Genomic DNA, 21535 nt, shown 5'->3' on the forward strand with positions numbered 1-21535 from the left:
GCTTAAGGGGACTGTAGCTACTGATGATTTTGCAGGAGATGAAGCGGTCCACAGCAAATTCACCTGTGTGCTTTTTATAACTGCTTATTTCAACCATATCTGAAGCTGAACCTTTCAAAGAATATGCCATGATTGAATGCTTCCTACTTGCTCAACATTTCATCATTCTGCCTCATTCAGATATCTTTGTCTAATTCTAAACATTAAATACTTGGACTCAGTAAACGTATTTCCACTTCCCCCATCTACACTCCCTGGCCTTACCCACAACTATGATAACACACAAAAGGTGTCGCTATTTACTAATAAAAGCCCTTAATTCCCTATCAACCATGAGACTGAAAATGTTGCTTCTTTAGAAGCCCAAGCCTGACAGTCCTCAGGCTCCTCAGATTAGAAAATTAATTTTATTTGCAGATATGAGATCTATTTTTCTGTTAATATTTTAAGAGAAATTTGACAAAGATTTTTACACTGATGGCAACAGTTAATAGAGACGAGACAACTGTTAAATATAAAAGGTGGAGAAGTGCCAGTGGCATAGTAAGGGGAGGGGGGGAGACAGTTGCCCCCGGGCGCCACGCTAGAGGGGCACCAATTTAGCAGAGGAAAGAAGGACGACACTAGGAATCTTAGGACCCCCCGGGCGCTGGACAGACAGCGGAGGGGACAGCACTAGGACCCCACAGGCACTAGCTGCTTCCGCACCTGCAGGAAAATCGAAACTAAAGTGCCCGGCGAGTGTGGCACACAGGGTGAGGGTTCAGGCAGAGCATGCACAGAACGCAGCTGACGCACAGGTCCCCATCTGTGAATACAACCCCCACAATCCCCTTGGCCACCAGTCGGTCCGAGGCACTGCCCATTGGGCCACAGCATCCAGGTCTTTGCCTGTAGTAGCCCCTCCCCAGAAACCACAGCTGTAGCAAAAATGTATATTTTAATATTGGTTATAAGATTATAAGTATGATGCATAAGGATTTGATGTAATGACTTGCTTATAAGTTCTGTAGCTTCTATTTCTCTCTGAGTCTCTCATTATTAGATAATGTTTACTGCAAGGCCTTGCTCCCTGTTAAGTATTGCAAATTAAGTTGTACCCCTTGTAACTATTGATCTTGTCTGAAACTCAGTTGTTTGGTGTGAGTGGAGGGTGTGTGTGAGTGAAAGCCATCACAGATACCCAGGTGATCAAAAAGAAGTGGAAACTTTGAAGGTAACAAGGAAACATGCATTATGTTTTGAGGCTGAACTGAATTAGCAACATTGCCAAACTCTGTACACAGGCAGAGACACCCCCACACCCCCCCAAGAGTAAAAGACAAGGATGGGAACCCTGACAAATGAACACAGATTAACACCTCCTAAAGGTGGATGACTGTAGCATGACACTGCAAAACAGATACTCCAATGGGAACTTTCATGTATAAAAAGGGAAGCTCTTGCCATGGCACTCTGGGTTCAGTCCTGCAAACCAAGTCTCAGAGGAACCCCGACTCCTCACTCAGTCAGCCTTGCCTGGCCAGTAAGACTGACTCGAGCCACCATGCAGGGCCGGCCTGAACCATTTTGGTGCCCCAGGCTCGGGCACCACCCCTGGACGCATGGAGCATGCGCGGGCCCACTCCCGGGGTGCACGGTGCATGCACTGTCCAGCCCACCCTGGCTACTACTGCTGGTGCATGCGCCAGACCGTGCAAGGCCCCTCGGATGTTGGGCGGAAGGGCGCTGCTGGCCAGCGCCGCGGGGCCGGTGCTGCGGGAGCTGGGCATGTGGCGCCTGATGGCAGCTATAAGGGACGCCATGTGCCCCTTACAGCTGCCATCAGGCACCCCCAATCGGTTGGTGCCCTGGGCAGCTGCCCGGCTCGCCCACCCCGCCACCATGGACTGGTAACTATGCACCATCTGCAGGACGTGTGTCTGTTTCTTTATAAAGCATATGCTAACTGCTTCTCTACTGTATTCTCAATAAACATAGTGTATTGCCTTTTCACCTGAAAAAGAGCCCGTGTGCTTCTTATAAGCATAACACAGGCACTGATTGTTGGCCAGAGGGCACATCAGTCTGGCTGGAAGCAAAACGACCCTGTGCACCAGAGGGAGCCCCACGTGGTGATGGCGGGACAGACAAGCGAGGGGAGCGTCTGGCTGGGGGTTGAGGGGTGCAAATTTTGCCTTTGCCCCTAGATGCATAACACCCTCGCTACACCTCTGAGAAGTACTTAGTTATTCTGACTGGAGAGAGGGCATCCCAGTTCTAAGGGAAACATCAACAGTCTCAAAAGGAAGTCAACCATGACTCCTAGCGTGGTTCCCTTGCTCTTTCAATTGAGACTCTTAAGCCTTCACACCTATGCACATCTACAAATTGACTACAAGTAAGTGGTATAGGCCTGCATATAAAAAACAGCTGTTCTTAAATTGACCCAAGTTTACATTCATATACTAGTAAATCCACTATCTATGAGAGAGGGAAAAAAATGATTTTGTATTAGGTTTTTTTCTGCTAGTTTTTCTACAGTGTGCGACTGTAGACAATGATGCAATAAATATTTGACCATATGCAGGATTCAATAAGTAGGGTGCAAAGTCCGAGACCTAAAAGTAGTCTTTGAAGTTTATTCAATTTGTGATTGTTTAGCCTTGCTAACCTGCTTCCAGGATGGGACAATTTCAAAATCCTTTGTATGCACACCTCGTTAGAGAGTTATAGGCCTCTATTTTAAGTAAGTCTAAGTTTGCACAGACAATACTTCAGATGCTTTACCACTACATTTCAAAGTTTTGAGGCCCTTTCTAGGGAATATAAGTGTCACATGCACATTTCTCAACAGTGATTAGTAAAATCTGTTATTTCTTAAGACACCGACCCACTTTCCACATGTAATTGATTATCTCAACAGTCCTGTCAGTTTGAAAGTCATCTAGATTTTTACAACTATACATAATTAAGCAATTGTTACCACAGGTGCCAGATGTGACAGCTGCTTATGTCTGAACAGTAGCCTTTTTCCTCCCTTTTGTCTGTTTATTCCTGCAGTGAAGTAAGCAATACATTTGAGATATCACTGTAGGACACAGCAAAAAGGAGGAGGTGGGCTGCGAAGACGAGTTTCTTATTAAAACAATTTAGTAGTTTCAGGGGAATACAGGAAAATATTGTTCAAGTTTTGTTTTATCTTTTCTTCCTTTAATAGACAAGCTCTACTGAATCTTCCAGACTGGAACTTGAGAATGAATGTCCCTCTTTCAGAAGTAGCAACATTCAGCAATATTTCCTTACCGGCAACGATCTCCGTAAGCACAGCATCCTCGCTGATAATACCTGCACACCATAGCAGACTGACTTGTGGAAAGATCATGGGAGTAACGGCAATTGTTCCCTTCCTTGCAAACTCCATGCATGAAATACCTGCAAAACAGGAGATTACAGAAGTAAACCAATGGAAGAGAGGAAACTGCATAGATAGGATTTTATCATCACAGGTTACCATCCAAAGTAAAACATACATGAAATGAAAGCAATGTTGAATTCATACGAACTTCAGTATTAAGTAGTGATGAATTCTTGGACTACATGTCACTGTAAGGCTATAAACAAAGTTTAAATGATGAGTAGTAAGAGGAAATCCTAGTGAGAGGTACCCCATTTGAAATGTACCTGGGTTGTACTTTTAAATTTAAGATAATGTTCAGACAGAGCAAGGTTAGACTGCCAAGACTACTGTACAAATAAAGGACACATGCTACTCTCATGCAGAGGGTAGCTAAACCAAGGAGGAGGAAACTGGAATACCAATCCTGTGAAGAGTGTAGCAGTTTATTTCAGGGGCTAAAAGGTAGTGTTTGTTCAACCAGCTGTAACACAACCTCTAGTAGCACCCATTACCAAGACAGTTTCCCCAATTATCACCTGTAATACCATTAACTCACAAACATCCCACTCTCCCTACCTTTAATATCAGCAATTCACAGACACTTACCTTCCTTCCTCCCCCTTCCCACCCCCCCGCATCCCCCTTCTGTTCTGCAATGTGATTTGTCCTTTTCATATTTGTTCATTTTTTTAAATTCTATCCTTTGGTATATATGGTTGTGACTACTTTCTTCCACTATTTGATCTGAGGAAGTGGGTCTGGCCCACGAAAGCTCATCATCTAATAAACCATCTTGTTAGTCTTTAAAGTGCTATATTGTCCTGCATTTTGCTTCAACTACCCCAGACTAACACGGCTACATTTCTATCACTATTCTAGTAGCACAACCTCTTCCACAGAGGCCATCGGTGCAAGACCACATCCGCAAAGTTTCCGAAGGAGCTAAACTGCCATGCTGAAGTCAGTATCCAAAGGAACCTTGCAAAAGTGCTCTGCATCTATAGTATGTTTCCGCTGCTTGCAAGCGTCATGAAATCAGCACCAATTTGGGTCCTCAGTGAATTCAAGTAGCTGGACTTCTTGGTAATCCTGCTCCTTGCCAGAGCAGGAAGAAACTGAGTTTCCTATCCCCATATAGATAGCAAATGTTGGAGCTTACCTATTCTTAATAAAGTTCTTCACACAGCCTTTAAAGAGAACTAAAACTAAACCATCTGCTTTCAAAACTTCCGGCTACAACTCAGGACCAAATCTACACAAACACCCTCCCAAATCCCCAGCCAGGAGTTTTCTGCTACCCAAGATACACACATTTGGAAATCCCAGACGACCCATCATCTCAAGCATCGGATAATCCCACACATAAGGATTATCTGGTTATATTTACTTTCTCCTGAGACTCTATGCTACCAGCACTCCTTGCTAATTTCAAGACACCACCAACTTCCTGAGGAAACTACAGAACATCAGTAATCTTCCTGAAAACACCAGCCTGGCCACCATGGATTTAGAAGCTATTTGCATCAACATTCCACATGTTGACAGATTACTGGCTGTCAGGAACACCATCCCTGATGAGGCCACTGCACACCTGGTTACAAAGCTCTGCAACTTTGTCCTCACCCACAACTATTTCCAATTTGGAAACAATTTGTATCTTCAAGTCAGTGGCACAGCCATGGGCACTCACATGGCCCCACTATGTGTCAACATCTTTATGGTTGTCCTTGAAAAATGTTTCCTCAGCTCTCACCCCCCTAGCACTCTTCCTCTACTTACGCTACATGACAACATTTTCATCATATGGACCCACGGGAAGAAGACAGAGATTTCAACAACTTCCACCTCACCATCAACCTCAGCCTGGACCAGTCCACACAAGAAATTCAGTTCCTTGACACTACAGTACAATTACACTACAGACATTTCCACCACCTTATACCCCTCTGCCAAACTGGACAGTCTCTACAAGAAAGGATTAATGGACATAAATCAGGTATTGGAAAAGGTAACAGAAACCTGCTGGGGAACAATTTAACTTGCCCAGACACTCATTAATGGATCTCAGAGTTTGCATATTATTGCAAGCCAATTTCAAAAACCAGCTTGAAAGGGAGTCTGCAGAGCTTAATTTCATTTACAAGTTTGATATCTGCAACAGAGGTCTAAACGAAGAACATGAGTGGATGGCCTGCTACATTCCACAGTCCAATGACATTGAAAAAACAAGCACAGAGTACTTAAGAGCACTTAGTACCCATTCTATCAGTTTCATTTAGCATGGACACACTGACAGTTTTTTCCCCATTTTTCCCTTCTTTCCCCACCCCATCTCCTCTCTCTCTGCTATTTATTTGGAAACTGGACCCCTTAACTCCATTCATCTGAAAAAGTAGGGTGTGCCCACGAAAGCTCATGATACCATCTACATTCTTCATTACTCTCTAAGGTGCTGCAAGACTAGTAGTTATTTTTTCAGTTACAGACTAACACGGCTATCCCTCTGAAACTTTAAAGATAATGTTCAAAGTTATCTTAACTATTGTAAACAAAATTCACTTGAGTATCATGGTTATAATTAAACAATAAAATGTAATGCAATTTTGTTCCTGAGATTCAAGTCAGGGAATTCAAACTTCTGACTGCATAAGTCACATTACACATTTAGATTACCATATATGGTGCTGACTTATACCTATGCACATCCCTAAAACACAGCTTGATAGAACAGTATGGCTCCAACTACAAACACAAGTATAAATTAATGTTCAAGATACTAGAAATTAGGTCATGACACAAATGGTCAGGCTCCAAAGTGAGTATTTATAAATTTATATTAAGACAATCTTTAAATTTAACTGGATAATAAGCAAATAAGCAAAACAGAACATATTACATCCTGAGAGATTAAACTGAAAAAAGTAGTGACTCAGACTTCCTCCTTTTTATAAATAAGATTGCTTCTCAAATTTAAGCTTTCAAAAAACTCATGACAACTATCAAGAATTCAACACATTTGAGAAAATCAATCACCAGAAGTGATCAAGAAAAAGAGGATGTAAGTTTGAGACAAGGTAACAAACCCCATCCTCTCATGTTCTATGCCCTGCCCTGCAATTTAACATCTCGGGATCAAGATGTTCAAGTTGATTTGTGACAATGATTCCTAACATCTTTCAAAGATCAATTTAATTTTTTTTACCTAAGGCGCCCCTGGATCCAAAGCTGATCTTAGTGACACTCTGCCTTGTAGCAACAGCAGTTTCTGAAGGGTTGGAATTACCTGTGCATGGAGAACTAATTAATTTAATTGTAATAGGGATCATGATGCATATACAAGATTATTGATGTCCTTTCAAATTTTAACTATGTTCTATGAAATTATGTGGTCATCAAGGTCTGTGGGAGATTTTGCTGAGGTGTCAAATAGAAATTAGCAGAGTTGGAATTAGTAGTTGGACCAAGCAGACTTATTTAGAAACCCATCCCTCTGATTCCGAGCATGAAGACCAGACTTCATTTCTTAGCCAATCTTCTTTTTGCCTCCCAACACACAGGACTGGCTTGAAAATCTGCCAAATTCTCAATTTGGATGGCCAGAGTGGAATATGTGAAATGACCAGAGTCCAATTTGAAGAGGCTACCAGGAAAGGTGTGTGTCTACAACTGTATTTGTTGGTTCTTCAATAACTCTATGTTAAGCACCAAAATTATTTAGTTAGTAGGATAGGGACTTATTAATTGTGTTCTTGGGCTTTAAATACAGAATTGCAATCTCTTTTGAACAATTTGTCTCTATCTTGGAGAAATAACTTGAGTTATGAAACGTATGGCAAGCAGAATGCATGTTTCTTGCTGGGGAAGACCAGAAGAATCCTGACTGACAGTATGAACCAAATGTCCCACCAACCTCCAGAAGTAGTTCACACTATCTGCAGTCCACATTAAGGATGTTAACTAGTAATTAATTTATTAGTCGAGTAGTCAATGGAATTTCCATCCACTACTCGACTAGTCAAGCACTTCCATGTTCCACCTCTGAAATGTACAAGAGCCCTAGTGGGGGCTCTTATGCATTTCAAAGTGGAAGTGCCCAAATGGAACCTGAGGTCAGCAGGGGAGCCTGAGGTCAGGCGCTGGCCCCAGGCTCCATGCTGTGCTTCCTCTTTGAAATGCACAAGAGCCCCGGCTGGGGACTCTTGTACATTTCAAAACTGGCACACCGCTTGGAGCTTGGGGTCAACTGGGGAGTCCCCAGCTGATCCCAGACTAACGGTGTTAAGTATCAAGTAATTCACTAATCAAATAGTCAATGCATTTTTGCATCGACTATTTGATTAGTTCTGCCCCTTGTGCATGCGCCTTGCTGGAGCGTGGCAGCTTCCGTGTTCTTATGATCCCAGGAGCTATGCCAGCAGGACCTTAGTGCTCCTGATAGGTTCAACCAAGCTGGAAAGGTCAAGGGGGGAGGAGCCAGACTAAGCATGCACACCTATCCTCCAGGATTGGGGGCTTGGCTCAGTGCTAGCAACTCTGACATAGAAAAAGCTTATTGTTAAGATACCCAAGAAGGGAGCACTCAAGGACTGTAATAACTGGTATGGCATCACTTTCCTTTGAGTGCCAAGCAAGATCCTTGCTAAGATCATTATTCAGCAGATTGTGGACGCTGTTGATAGATAACTGAGGAAAGAGCAAGCTGGCTTTCGTAAAGGAAGGGGGTGTGTAGATCAAATTTTTGTACTGTGTAACATCACTGAGCAATGCATTGAATGGCAGAGGCAGTTGTTCATCAACTTTATTGATTCTGAAAAAGCCTCTGAGAGCATTCATAAGGATAGTCTTGTGGTATTCCATATGCTCTCAAAATACGCCAAACAAGAAGTACAGCTCATTAAGAGCTTTTATAATAATTTCACATGCAGCATGGGGAACAATGATCTATGCTTTGAAGTTAAGACTGGAGTAAGACATGGATGCGTCATGTCTCCAATGTTCTTTAACTTAGTCATATGCTGGTTATGCGGCGTACAACAATGAGCCAAGAGGCATCAGATGCACTGTCTTCTCCACATTAGAGGACCTTAATTTTGCTGATGACTTTGTGCTGCTCTCCTATATGCATCATCATATGCAAGAGAAGACAATTGACTCTGCACCTTCGGAAAACAGGTCAGACTAAGTTAGCCAGAAGACAGAAGTCATGACCCTAAATATTGAGGCACCAGCATTAGTTAAGATTGATGGCCAAAACCTAGATCAGAGAGCTTTATATACTTGGGTAGTATTATCAGGCAAGACAGAGGCATCAGAAGCGATATCCAGAGCAGACTCAGTAAAGCCAGAAATGTTTTCATGAGTCTGAATGCTGTATGGAAGTCATCACAGTACAGCATCCATACCAAACTGAAGTTTTATCAACACTATTATGTGGACCAGAATGCTGGCGGATGACAGAGTAACGACCTCAATAAATTGTTGACTTTTCACACCAGAAGTCTTCAGAGGATCTTCTGTATTTTTTGGCCAAGAATAATTTCAAATCAGCACCTGCTTGCGTGGTACAAACAAGATGACATGGCTACCATCATTATGAAAAGATGCTGGAGATGGATTGGGCACATGCTCAGGAAAGATGGAAGCTCCATCACAAAGATTGCTATGCACCGGATCCCTGAAGGGAAGCGGAAATGAGGACGACCCAAGACAACCTGATGCCTGACTGCTGAAGTAGAAATGAGGAGCATGAACCAGACTTGGGCCAGAGATAGACAGAAGTGGAGGCTGCCCTACACGCCAAAGGACGTGAAGGGCAATGATCATTTGATTAGTTGATAGGGCAGCACTGCCCCTTTGAAATGAAACACTGTGGCAGCAAAACGGCAGTGCCGCATGGAGCCCAGGATCCCGGGCTCCGTGCAGCGCTGCCGCTTTGAAGTACCCCCTTCCTCCCCTCACTTGCTGCCTCTATTTATAGAGGCTCTTCTATTATTATAAAAGCTTTAGCTATAGAGGCAGCAAGGGGAGGGAAGGGGGAAAGGGACTAGTCGACTATCCTGTTGACTAGTCCCTAACATCCATATCCCAGGCTCCACCCGGCATTTCAAAGCAGCAGCACCGCACTGAGCCTGGAGTCAGCTGAGGAGTCCCCAGGTGATCCTGGCTCCAAGCAGCGCTGCCACTTTGAAATGCTGCACAGAGCCCAGGGTGAGCTGGGGCATCCCCAGCTCATCCGGGCTCCACCCAACATTTCAAAGCAGCAACATCGCTTGGAGCCAATATCATCTGGGGACTCCCTACCTGACCCCAATCTCAGTGCAACGCTGTTGCTTTTAAGTACCCCCCCTCTTCTCCTCCACCATGCTGCCTCTATCTGATAAGAGGTAGCAAGCGAGGGGAACAACTAGTGGACTATCCTGTCGACTAACCGATAAGCATTTGCTTATCAGGTAGTCGACTAGTCCTTTACATTCCTAGTCCACGTACATATCATCTACTGAGCATTACTTCTACCTCACCACTTTTCACAAGACCACAAATACTGGCATTTTGTATTTGGGTAAAGAAAAAAAATAATTATATTGTTAGTAATGCTCAGTCTTGCATTTCAAGTAAACTAGATGCAATGCTCCTTGTGGACATTTATCATAATATTAAAAACATCCAAATACTTATAAAAATAGTATCAATATCCCCATTTCAGAGATAGTAAATCTGGGCCAATACAGGCTGTCCTAAATTTTTTGGTGTCCACCAATTTTGGATGCCTAATTTAAGACATTATGACCTACTTTTTATGGCTTTTACTGAAGTCAGAGTTGTAGGTAGACAGCACTTCTGAAAAATCAGGGCCTACACTATGCTGTGTACCCAAATATAAAGGGCACTTCTGAAATTATATAACTAAGAAAGTTGCCCAAGGTCACACAGCTAATTGGATCTCACAACTCAGCACCCCAGCATCACTAGAGGTTATAGCTCTTTGGTACATCTTCTATCTGCATTTCATAAAAACATTAAGAGTTGTCATACTGGGCCAGACCATGGTCCATCTTACCAAGTACCAAAGTTTCAGAGGGAGCATACAGAACAGGGCAATTCTGGAGTGACCCACCTACCTTCCACTCAGGACTTCTGGTGTGGGTGCACTACAAATTTATATAGTAGCATTATATTTGTCTTATTAAGAAAGAGAGAGAGAAAAGAAGTCTGAACATAGTACAGGTTGTACCTCCCTAAACTGGGACTCTCTGGTCTGACAACATCCATGGTCCACTAGGACCATGGATGTTCCTGGACCACAAACCCCAGGAACAGTGAGGTCTGCTGGCAGGTCAGGAGCATAGTGGGGGGAGGGTGAGGACTCATCCGCAAGTCCCATGTCAGGAGGGGCAGGCAGGACAGCAGCGAGCTTTGGTCTCAGTGGCCAGGGGGCTCTGGCCCCAGCTGTGGAGATCCAGCCAAAGTCTGGCCCCAGCAACCGTGGAGCTCCAGCCCCAGCAGCAGCCAAGGAGCTCTGGACCCAGCCTCAGCTGCCTAGTTCCTAGTTTCAACAATAGGTTACATACTGCAATTCCATATTTGAATTCTTTCAGAACTCCTCAGTGAATATGACCTGGTACTGGTGACTTATTACTTTTCAACTTATCAATTTGTTCTAAAACCACTTCTACTGGCACATCATTGAACAGTATTTTAGATTTGTTGGCCAAAAAGGATAGCTCTAGGTGTGTTTTTCCTCAGATCTTCTGCAGTGAAGACTAAAGCAAAGAATTCATTTAACTTCTTTGCAATGCCCTAGTCTTCCTTGAGCACGTCCTTAACACTTTAGCCATCTAGCAGGCTTAGTCTGTTTGCCAGGCTGCTTCTAAGATACTTACACAATTCTTACTGCTAGTTGTGTCTTTTTGGCAAGATGCTTCTCAAATTCTTTAGTGGCCTGCCTTATTATATTTTTATGCATAACTAGGGGTCCCTCAGAGCTGCGCAGCTACCTAGTAAGCCCCACACAGGGACTTAGGGTTGCTGTGCATGGAGCTGCTGCAGCCACAGGAGAGGCCCCTCTTCTTCTATTTGTTTCAAAGTAATTTAACAAGCTAACAAAGCTTCATGGCCCCTTTATATTACTGCAGTAACCGATACTAGGGAAGGGGTAGAATTAATTAGTTGAACTGAGTTCTCTGCTGGCTAGGCAGCTGCTTCTAAAGCATTAACAGTCTAAGTTGTCAGCAAAGACAGTCAATCAAGAAGTGTATACATAGATCATTCAAAACACATTACTAGCCAGTTTGTATAATTTCTATAGGTAGTGTAAGACTAATGATTTAGTCCTGGGGCTCAGGCCTATGCTTAGGTCAGTAAACAAATCTCTGATGGTCCCTTTTGAGCCCAGGACCTGAACACAGGGCTGGGCAGGCAAATAAGTGCAGTTTAACATTTTAAGTACGCCCAGGCCATCATGCAGGGCAGGCAAACAGCATTTCAATTGCAAGGGGGGGGGGGGTGGGAAGAGACTGACACCCAGAGATTGGAGTGGCAAGGGGAGGGAACAGACCTTCCCTACTCCACCGTGTCCCAGGCCAGGGCCCTAGCAATGGCAGGACTGATTGCCACTGGGGTCAGCAGGGATCTGGCCTGCAACACGCTGATTCACTCGAATATAATGAAATCAGCTTGACTATCGTCAGCTTTCGGGATGTAAAAGTGTAATCGATTACCCGATTAGCAAAAGCTTATAGGTTAATGTTACAGACGACATGCATTCTCTCCCCACCCCCTCAGGCCAGTAATTTTTTCAAGCAGGCTGGCCAGCAACTCAGCTCAGTTCTGGCTCGTACCAGGTCCAGAAGCTCAGCCTCCTCCCCCCCTCCCGCCCGCGCAGACAGGAAGCCAGTCTGCACGGGGAGCTGGTTTTTAAACTGGCACCCCACACTGCTGCTTTTGATACAGTGGGGTGCCACAGAGTGGCGGGAGGCTCCTCGGGAGTAGGGCTGGAGCACACTTAGGGTACGTCTAGACTACAGGCTTTTGTCGACAAAGCCTCTGTCGAAAAAGAGCATCTAGACTACAGCCAGTTCTGTCGACAAAGCAAACCGCTTTTTCAACATAACTCCTTTGAAAAAAGGCATTAATCCTCGTAGAATGAGGTTTGCCACTGTCGACAAGACTGCCACGTTCTGTTGACTTATGACAGAACTCGGCGGTAGTGTCGACGCAGGTATTGTTTTGTCGACAGAAGTCCACTTGTGTCGACAAAACCCTGTAGTCTAGACACACTCTGGGTGCCGGGCCCACCCCCAGGGACTATAGAATAGTTGAGTCACTGATAAAAATTCATGAGGTGAATGGACTAGTCAATTAACGGACATTTAACATCCCTAGTTAGCTTCCACTGGGCCACTTCTGAACTCCCCCCTCACTCTTCCCAGAGTGTACCTGGTGTCACAGCAGGTTCTCGGGGTCATTGGGGTCTGAACCCTCAGGCATGGTCAGCAAGGTTTCCTCGTTGGTCTGGGGGCCCGGTGGTCAGGGTCAGTCCTTGGCCTCTGCAGAGTCCTCAGCAACCTCCCAGCTCAGGAGCTTAGGGCAGGCCTCTGCTTCCTCTCGGTGCTCAGCCTTTGCTGAGCTCCTGGCCTGGACTTTTATACAGCTCACCCTGTCCCTTGGCTTCTGGACAGTTAAAGGGGCAGGGTTAGGTTCAGCCCATCAGGCCTCAGAGAGGGGTTCTTCCCATGCTGGGCCAGTGAGCGGCTACCCCTGCTCACTACAGGTAGCAATATAAGACTTCACTCAAAGCAACTGAGTTAGTAGTCCACTTGGTGAAAGAAACAAAGAAGTCTGAGTACTAGGGATATATAATCCTGTTTAATTGATTAACCAGTTAAACACTACGTTTAACCAATTAAAAGTGTGGGGGGGGGGCGGGGGAGTGAAGTGGCCCTAGAACTGGCAGCCGCCGCAGGGGCTGCTCCCAAGTACCTGTTAACCATTAAGAGTGATGCTTACCAGGTAAACGGTTACCAGTTCACATCCCTACGGATAATATAGTGACTTAAAATATTTTTGTTGTTACAATTAGGAATGTAAAATCCTGTTTAAAATGTTAACCAGTTAAACTACATGTTTGACCAATTAATTGGCCCACCACAGTGTGCCACAGTCAGGAGGAAGGGAGGCTGCTCCTGCTGGGCCAGGCACTGGTCACCTGTTACCCTAGTAAGCATGCCGGTAAGGCAATGCTTACCAGGTAACTGGTTACCCCTTTACAGCCCTAATCAAGTATTCCAGATCAATTAGAGAGAAATCTACTATAGCCATCCCAGCACTCTCTTGGAAAGAGTTATTCTACAAATAGAAAACAAAATGAGTTAGATAAATGCTATTATCCACCTTTCAAGAAGATAGCTTTTTCATGAATGGATCAGAACACTCAGTAAAAACAGTCTTGAAACAACTGTGTTTTAAGACGTGAGTTCTCTTCACTCAGAAGCTACAGTTCATTCCTGAATGGGAGCATTATGTTATTCACAAAGAAGAAAAAAAGACCCAACTCAAAGATAGATATGAAACAAATATCTAGATTTTTTTTTTTTTTTTGGTTACCAAGATATCAAATAAAAGTCCCTTTGAAAAACTGCCAACTCTCTTCAGTTGTTTTTCTCCTTAGTCTTGCTTCCCATGGGACCTTACCTACCAGCTCTGAGCTTACCAAAATAGGCCTTCCTGAAATCCATTGTCTCTATTTTGCTGTTCTCCCTTCTACCATTCGTTAGAATCATGAACTCTGTGATCACTTTCACCCAAGCTGCCTTCCCCTTTCAAATTTTTAACCAGTTCCTCCCTATTTGTTAAGATCAAATCTAGAACAACTTCCCCTCAATAGCTTTTTGAACCTTCTGAAATAAAGTGGTCTCCAATGCAGTCCAAGAACTTACTGCTTAGTCTGTGCCCCGCTTTGTTAGTCTCCTAACAGATGTCTGGATAGTTGAAGTCCCTCATCACCACCAAATATTGCGCGCTAGACAATTTTGTTAGTAGTTTTAAAAAAAGCCTCATCCACCTCTTCTACCTGGGTAGGCAGTCTGTAGTAGACCCCTAGCATGACATCACCCTTGGTTTTTTACCCCTTTTAACCTAATCCAGAGACTCTCAACACATATGGTTCCTATGTCCATCTTCACCTCAGTTCAAGTGTGTACATTTTTAACATATAAGGCAACACCTCCTACCTTTTTTCCCCTGCCTATTCTTCCTAAGTAAGTTGTACCCTTCTCCATCAATATTCCAATTGTGTGTATTATCCCACCAAGTCTCTGTGATACCAACTATGTCACAGTTGTGTTTATTTATTAGCACTTACCGTTCTTCCTGCTTATTACCTATGTTTCTTGCATTTGTATATAGGCATCTAAGATGCTGATTTGACCGTGCCTCCCAGTTCTGCCTTGTCCCTCCTTTTTCTCTATTATAGCCCACATTTCCTCCCATTTCCAACCCATCTCCCAGGTCTCCACTTACCTGTAGGCTTTGGTCACCTACCCCCATCAAACCTAGTTTAAAGCCCTCCTCACTACGTTCGCCAGTCTGCATCCAAATATGGTCTTCCCCTTCCTCAAAAGGGTTAGCAGTCCTTGGAATATCATCCTGAGGTTGAGGAAGCCAAAGTCCTCCTGGTGACACCAACTTTGCAGCCAGGCATTCACCTTCAGGATGCACCTGTCTCTGCCTGGGCCCCTACCTTTGACACGAAGGACCTGTGCTCCAAACTCCTTCACCCGTACTCCCTGAACCCTGTAGTCATTTTTGATTTGCTCAGTGTCACACCTTGCAGTATCATTAATGTCCACATGGATGAGTAGCATGGAGTAATAGTCAGAGGGCCAGATAATTCTCGACAATGCCTCTAACATCTCGGCTACGGGCCCCTGGCAGGCTGCATACCTCCCAAGATGACATGTCAGGGTGACAGATGGGCACCTCTGTTCCCCTCAGAAGAAAGTCTCTGCCCACCACTACCTTACATTTCCTCCCCACAGTGGTGGCAGCCACATCTCAATTGCAACTGGAAGTATGCCATCAGCAACAGCAAAGACATGGGGGTCCGAGACTCTTCCTCAGGTGTAGGGGATGATTCCTTATCTCCTGTATCAAGGAGAGCATAATGGTTTCCCAGTACCATGGTGGGGGGATTGGAAGCAGGGGTGGAGCACTGCCTGCTGCCAGAAGTAACCAACTGCCAGTGTCCCCCCGAGCCATCTCCTCCTCCACCAGAAGTGTCAGCATTCTTGTGTAGTGGGACAGTTTCCTCAGCCTCAGCTGCCTCGATATGCATACTGTCTAGGAATTGCTTGTGCATTTGGATGCTCCTCAGCCTAGCCACCTCCTCCTATAGCTCTCCCACCTGCATTCTGAGAGATTCCACCAGCAGGCACCTTTCACATTGGATGGTCCCTCCCAGATTACATTTCAGTAAGTGGGAATTGCAAGCCACAGTCCCTGCAAAACCACACCAGGATCTGGGTAGAGGCATCCATGGTCAGGTGGTCTGTCTGGCTACAGGCGCAGGTGGAAGAGACAGAAACAGTGCTGGCACAGGTATTGCAGGTCTTCCTGACCATAGTAGGCCTCCCTCTTTCAAACTCCCCTGTCCGCAGCTCCCTGTCTGCTTCATTCCCTGGTCCCTCTGCCTCTGGCTTTTAAAGCCTGCTCATCTGGGTCAGGCATATCCCCTCGTTAGTCACACAGATTCTGAGGCTGATCAAAGGCAATCAAGGGAACAAAGGATCAAACACTTCCAGACACACAATCCCAACTGCCACAGTAACTGAAACTGAAATCACCTGAAGTCAGAATCAAAGTTCAAACTAGTCAAGCAAACTCACTCACACCAAAAGTTAGTACACTCACTTGGCAGCCTGTTCAGTGGCAAGCTCTCATGCTCACCAGTGTAGACGGGCCAAATGTCAGATAAGCCTCTTCTGACAAAACTATCGGAAAAAGGTACATAAATTGCAGAGCACAATTTGCATACCTTTTTTCCGATAAAGCACTGTAGTCCAGATGTAGCATAGGTATGGTCATTAAGCTGAGTAATATCTACTACAGGTGTGATTACTAGGGATATTAACGAGTAGTCCAATATAATTACTAGCCTAAGTTAATCTTGTCAACTACTTGCATGCCCCCCTTGCTGCCTCTGTATCAGAGGCAGAAAGGAGGGGGGGAGGAGAGAACAGGAGCCATTGCTAGGGTAGCCAGCTTCGCAGTGCCACCTGCCCCAACCCCATGCTGCTGCTTCTATTAGAGGCAGAAGTGTCAGGGGAGGGGCTTTGCAGTAGCAGCCCCTGTCTGCAGGGAGTCTGAGCTCCTCAGACAGCACATCTCCCAGAGCAGACTGAGATGAACCTGGGCCCACCATGGGCAAAGGCTGCTTCACAGTAGTGTCCCTCTCCCCCCTCCCCTCCCCCGGCCACAGGGGGTCCAAGCTCCCGGCAGAGCCCTCTGTCCATAAGGACCTCAGACCGCCCCCCCCCCCATGGCCGGAGCTGCTGCCACCCTGTGCTGCTGCTTCTGTTTTTTAAACTGGCTCCCTTCACAGACCAGCTCTCCTTGCCACTCTGCCAGTGTAGAATTGCAAAAATGTCATGCGGGTTACACAACTATTCAGATACCCACTAACATCACTGTGACTACCTGCTAAAATGGTATGTAAGGTCTTTCAAAATTACAGGACTAGATAACTCATCCATTCATCTGAGCACATTGAAAACAAGAACAATGGATGCACATCAAATCACTACTTTATTTAATATTATGTCTTCAGAAATTAATAGGCTGCATTCTGTATATTGGAGACAATTTCATTCTCTTCCAGTCCACGTAGTACATACACATTTCTCATTTTTCCTCCTGTTGCTTCATATTCAACAGGACTACACTGAGTTTATAAACATGACTAACTGCCTTAATAGGAGTTTCACTTGTGAAGAGAGTAAACCCAGTAGTCCATGCTAAGAGCACGCTTATAAAAAGGTATGAGCCAGCATCAGAATTCCCCCAACATTCAAAATGTGCTTTCCCATTATGTAAACTTACCAGTTTTGCTATTCCTTCCATTAGAGATACCCCACATTATCTAGACTAATAGTACAAACAAGACAACCTCTCACATTCCTAAGAGTCAGGCATGACCATGGCTCACATTTTTCCAGCTTCTCAGCTCTCTTACAGGACCTAGCTCTGCAGACCAGGGGGACGGGGAGCGGAGCAGAGCGGAGCAGAGCAAAGCGTCTGGGCTGTCAGCTGGCCGCGTGCTCCGCGGCTTTGCTTCCTCTCCCTGGTCTGCTGGAGACCAGGGAGAGGGAGGGCCCCGTTCGTAACTGCAGATCCAACATAAGTCGGATCCACGTAACTCGGGGACTGCCTGTATGCCGTCAGCAACAGCAAAGACAAAAAAAGAAAATACCATGTCTCGCTCTAGATATTTTAAAAACACTTTTCCTGCAGGACAACAGTGATGTCCTGCATCACCTCTCTCCACCCTCAGCCTCCTGGCTTCCCTCATTCACCACGCTCCGGCGAGCCACGAGCCACCCAGCCTTCCACCTCCCCTGCCTTCCACCTCCCCTGTATTCAGGGGGAGCAGCAAGCCATGCTGCCTCCCCCTCCCCTGTGCTCAGGGAGGGAAAGTGGGAGCCATATGGCCTCTAGGCAGGCCTAGCCACAGCGAGGCCTCGGCCCAGCCCAACCCCCCAGCAGCAGGGAGAACTGAGCTGGGCCTGGGGAGGTTGGGGGGAGGGGGAAAGAAGAGGGAATAGGGCCAGGACTCGTGTGGACCCCGCCTTACCCAGCAGTTGGGGGGGTTAAGCTGAGGCTGGTGAGGGCTGCATCGCCTTGGCCTGGCCCTCTCCAGTGGCCAGGGGGAGAGCCAGGAATGCCTACCCCTATGAGAGAAGGGGGTTGGTGAGTGCAGTAGTACTTTTAAAGAAAAAAAAAAAAAAAAGATAAATTGTATAGAAAAAATTTGACAAGGTAAGGAAAGTGTTTCTGTGCTTGTTTTAATTGAAGCAAGATACTTAAAAGCAGCCTTTTTCTCCTGCAAAGTAAAAATACATTTTTTCTCTCTCTCCCTTCTGAGCATAAGAATTACAACTGTATTAACCCCCACTCATATAAATTCTAATTATCAGAACACAATATTAAGGATGAAAAAGCAGAGACATTTTCAAAGACCTGGTCACAACTGGGACTGTCATCCTTACTTATCAGAATAAGTTTCAAAGTTCTTTAGGTCAGAAACCACCATCTTTTGTGGTTTTTTAAAGTTCTTCCTACATTTACAGAACTATTGTTATTAATAGCAAAACATTCCTAGGCACACGTTTTGATAGCAACTGCATGTTGCATCTCTTTTAGCTTAAAGAATGGCCACACAGCAACTTTAACTGCTGTACAAAGTAGAAATGTCAACATGTCGTCCACATTCCACAACACCATTAATCAATAAACATGGTCTTATCAAATAATCCTATCAACTACCCGTGCTCCTCCCTTTCCCCTGCTGCCTCAAAATCAAATGCAGCAGGGGTGGAGGAGGACCGGAATGGATAGATGCAGGCAGCTGGCTTTTAAATCCGCTGGAGCTGCCTGTCTCTCTCCCACCACTGCTGCCTCCCACAGAGGGCAGGTGGGAGCTGGCACGCACAAGGAGCCAGCTCTCCACACATGCCAACGCTGCAGAGCTGCCTGCTCCCCCACTGCCTCAGTCCCTGCGGAGCCACCTTCCCTGCCCCACTGCATGGAGAATGGGAGGGGGGGGCAGGCGGGAGCCAGTATATACAGGAAGCAGCATTCAAGCTAGTTCCCCATGCATATTGGCTCCCATGGAGTCACCTGCCCCTAGAGCTGCTACCTCTTTACCGCCCCTTTCCCCTCCATGTCTAAATGTGTAACCCCTAAAATGTCAAGTTGTTTCACATTTACACAAATACCAGATAGCTAACATGCCTAGAAAGCACCAAGGCATATGGTGTTGTGATAAGACATGATCCAAAAGTCAGGTACTTTTTTACCTTTGCAATATCCAACATATTTGTACGCCAAGAAATTAGAAGACTGATCCCAGATATTAGCCTGAATTTTCATTTTGCTGTGCAATACTGCAGTAGCTGAATTAGTCTGGGCTGCGTAGGACCTGATTTTTAGGTTTATTATTGTGAATTATTCATAAATACAGCAATATTTCATATTTATTTCTATTTGCAAACACCACTCCAATATATGGTTCAAAAATGTCCATCCTAGCAATCTTGTCCTGTAGAGTTTATGATCTGCAGATTTCTGTAGACTGAGAAAGTCTTAGCAGAATGTGTCAGACCTCAGTATTTCTGATGGTCCTGCAGAAATAAAATAAGCTCAAACACAATTTTATAAAGTTCAATAAAAGAATCAGTGTGCCAAGGATCTACATAATGTACTGCAAAAGTAAGACATTTCTCTACTTTTTTGTTATTTCTGTAGCTTTTTCCTATGTATTTGTTTATTATATGTCAAACTTTGGCAGGTCAGCATAAATCCAATATGTTAGTAAATCACATTATTTATAACTGGAACTGAGAAGGTAACTCTCCCACATTTCACACTTCCTGCATTATCATCTTCTTTAGAAGATCACTATGGGTCTTCCACATTGTCTTCTGACAGCTACATGCATCCACAATTGGTAGGACATAATTACATACAAAGAAACAGTTTATGGTGCCTAACCAGGAACAGCTAATTGACTCAATTATCCTCATTGCACCATGCAAATACCAGCCTACATGCTTCAAAGAGATTATCACTATGTGTCATTCCCACAGCTAAGCAGCTAAACCAGTAACCAGGGAGAAAACCTTCTCTCCCTCTACCACCCATCTGCTACAGCAAGTTCCAGGCTTCAGCATTCTCCATTTGGAGAAATATGAAATTAAATGTGTATCGACTATCTGACAGGAACAGGTATTTTCTGCTTGGGCAATACCTACTTTTCTCTCCCTACTCCAATTTGAAAGGATGTAGAATAAAGTCTGCCTCGGATTTATTAAAAAAAAAACCCAGAACAAAAAACTAAACACGTTGGCTACGATTTTCAGTCACAACTAGCAATTCAGATTACTTTGATTTTTCAGGTGCCCAACTCGAGTTCCCTTAAAAGAACCTGATTTTTAGACTACAAGCACACAACATGTATTGAAAAACAAGGCTTCTTTAAGAGATCTCGATCTGGACCAGGACCAGTTCTACTCACTTTGGAAATTGTGGGTCCCTGAGATGTTGGAGGGGTGTTTAATAAAAGAAAGCCCCTCCCGCCCCGACTCGGGGAGCAGATCTGATCCCTCACTCTCGTTTGTTTACACGGCAGCGGGCAGGCAGCTTCAGCACAACAGAAAAGTGGCAACAACCGCACAGCGGCCGGGGTGGGTGGGGAGCTGCTTGTGAAAGGCGAAGCCCGGCCAGGCGGGGGCCCCGCATGGGCAGTCACGGGGCAAGGGGGGGGGGGGGACTAAGCGAGGCCGATGCCTCCCTGGCCAGCGCTCAGCCCGGGGGGAGGCGGGCAGATGCGCTGCGGGGGCAGGGACGGGGAAGGAGCCGGCCAGGCTGCAGCCGCGGGGGGACCCAGGGAGCAGCCCCGAGGGTTCCCGGGGTCGCTCCGCTCCCCTGGCAGCGCGTTACCTGCAGGTGACCTGCTTGGTCCAGCCGCCCCCTCCTCCCGAGCCCACTGCGGCCGGCGGCGCCGGGGGCGCGGCTGTGGGGCTGGAGGCCGTGGCCGCTGCTGCCGGGGTAGCCGCTGTTGTTCCCGGAGCCGCAGCCTCCGCCATTACTGTTTATCCCACACAGCGACGGCACCGGAACTTCCGGGAGCACATCCTTCCGGTCAGGCGGGGGCAGGGAGGGCGAAGGGACGAGTTGGGAGGGCCTCAGGGGACCCCTGAGGCCCCGCCCCTTCGTTTTGCTGGGGTCAGCGGGGAAGGGGAGTGGGGGGGAGGGGGTCGGCGGGAAGGCGCAGACTCGGAAAGAACACCCCCTTCGTGGTACCGCCCATTCGGAAAGGCAGCGCTGATTGGCGAAGCGGTTGGTTGGTCACGCCCACGCCAGAGCGCGACGGGCAAGGTGGGG

The 21535-nt window shown here is 45.8% G+C and overlaps 1 protein-coding gene across 4 annotated transcripts in view; it reads right to left on the reverse strand.

Moving 5' to 3' along the window:
* MKRN1 (makorin ring finger protein 1) overlaps positions 1 to 21398 on the reverse strand; it is a 33394-nt gene extending 11996 nt beyond the window's left edge. For 3 of the 4 annotated variants that reach the window (XM_075939749.2, XM_075939750.2, XM_075939742.2), the window contains exons 1-2: positions 21092 to 21395; positions 3286 to 3414 (exon numbers count right to left, since the gene is read on the reverse strand). In XM_075939749.2, the coding sequence (XP_075795864.1) occupies positions 3286 to 3414; positions 21092 to 21237 (275 nt within the window). In that variant the 5' untranslated portion in view covers positions 21238 to 21395. Of the gene's footprint in view, positions 1 to 3285; positions 3415 to 21091 lie in introns of all 4 variants that reach the window. The other variant, XM_075939746.2, reaches the window with a different exon arrangement.
* Between the last annotated feature and the right edge of the window lie 137 nt (positions 21399 to 21535).

This window comes from Pelodiscus sinensis, chromosome 1, assembly GCF_052426305.1.
Source record: "Pelodiscus sinensis isolate ZL-2025 chromosome 1, ASM5242630v1, whole genome shotgun sequence".
NCBI classification, from domain to species: Eukaryota; Metazoa; Chordata; order Testudines; family Trionychidae; genus Pelodiscus; species Pelodiscus sinensis.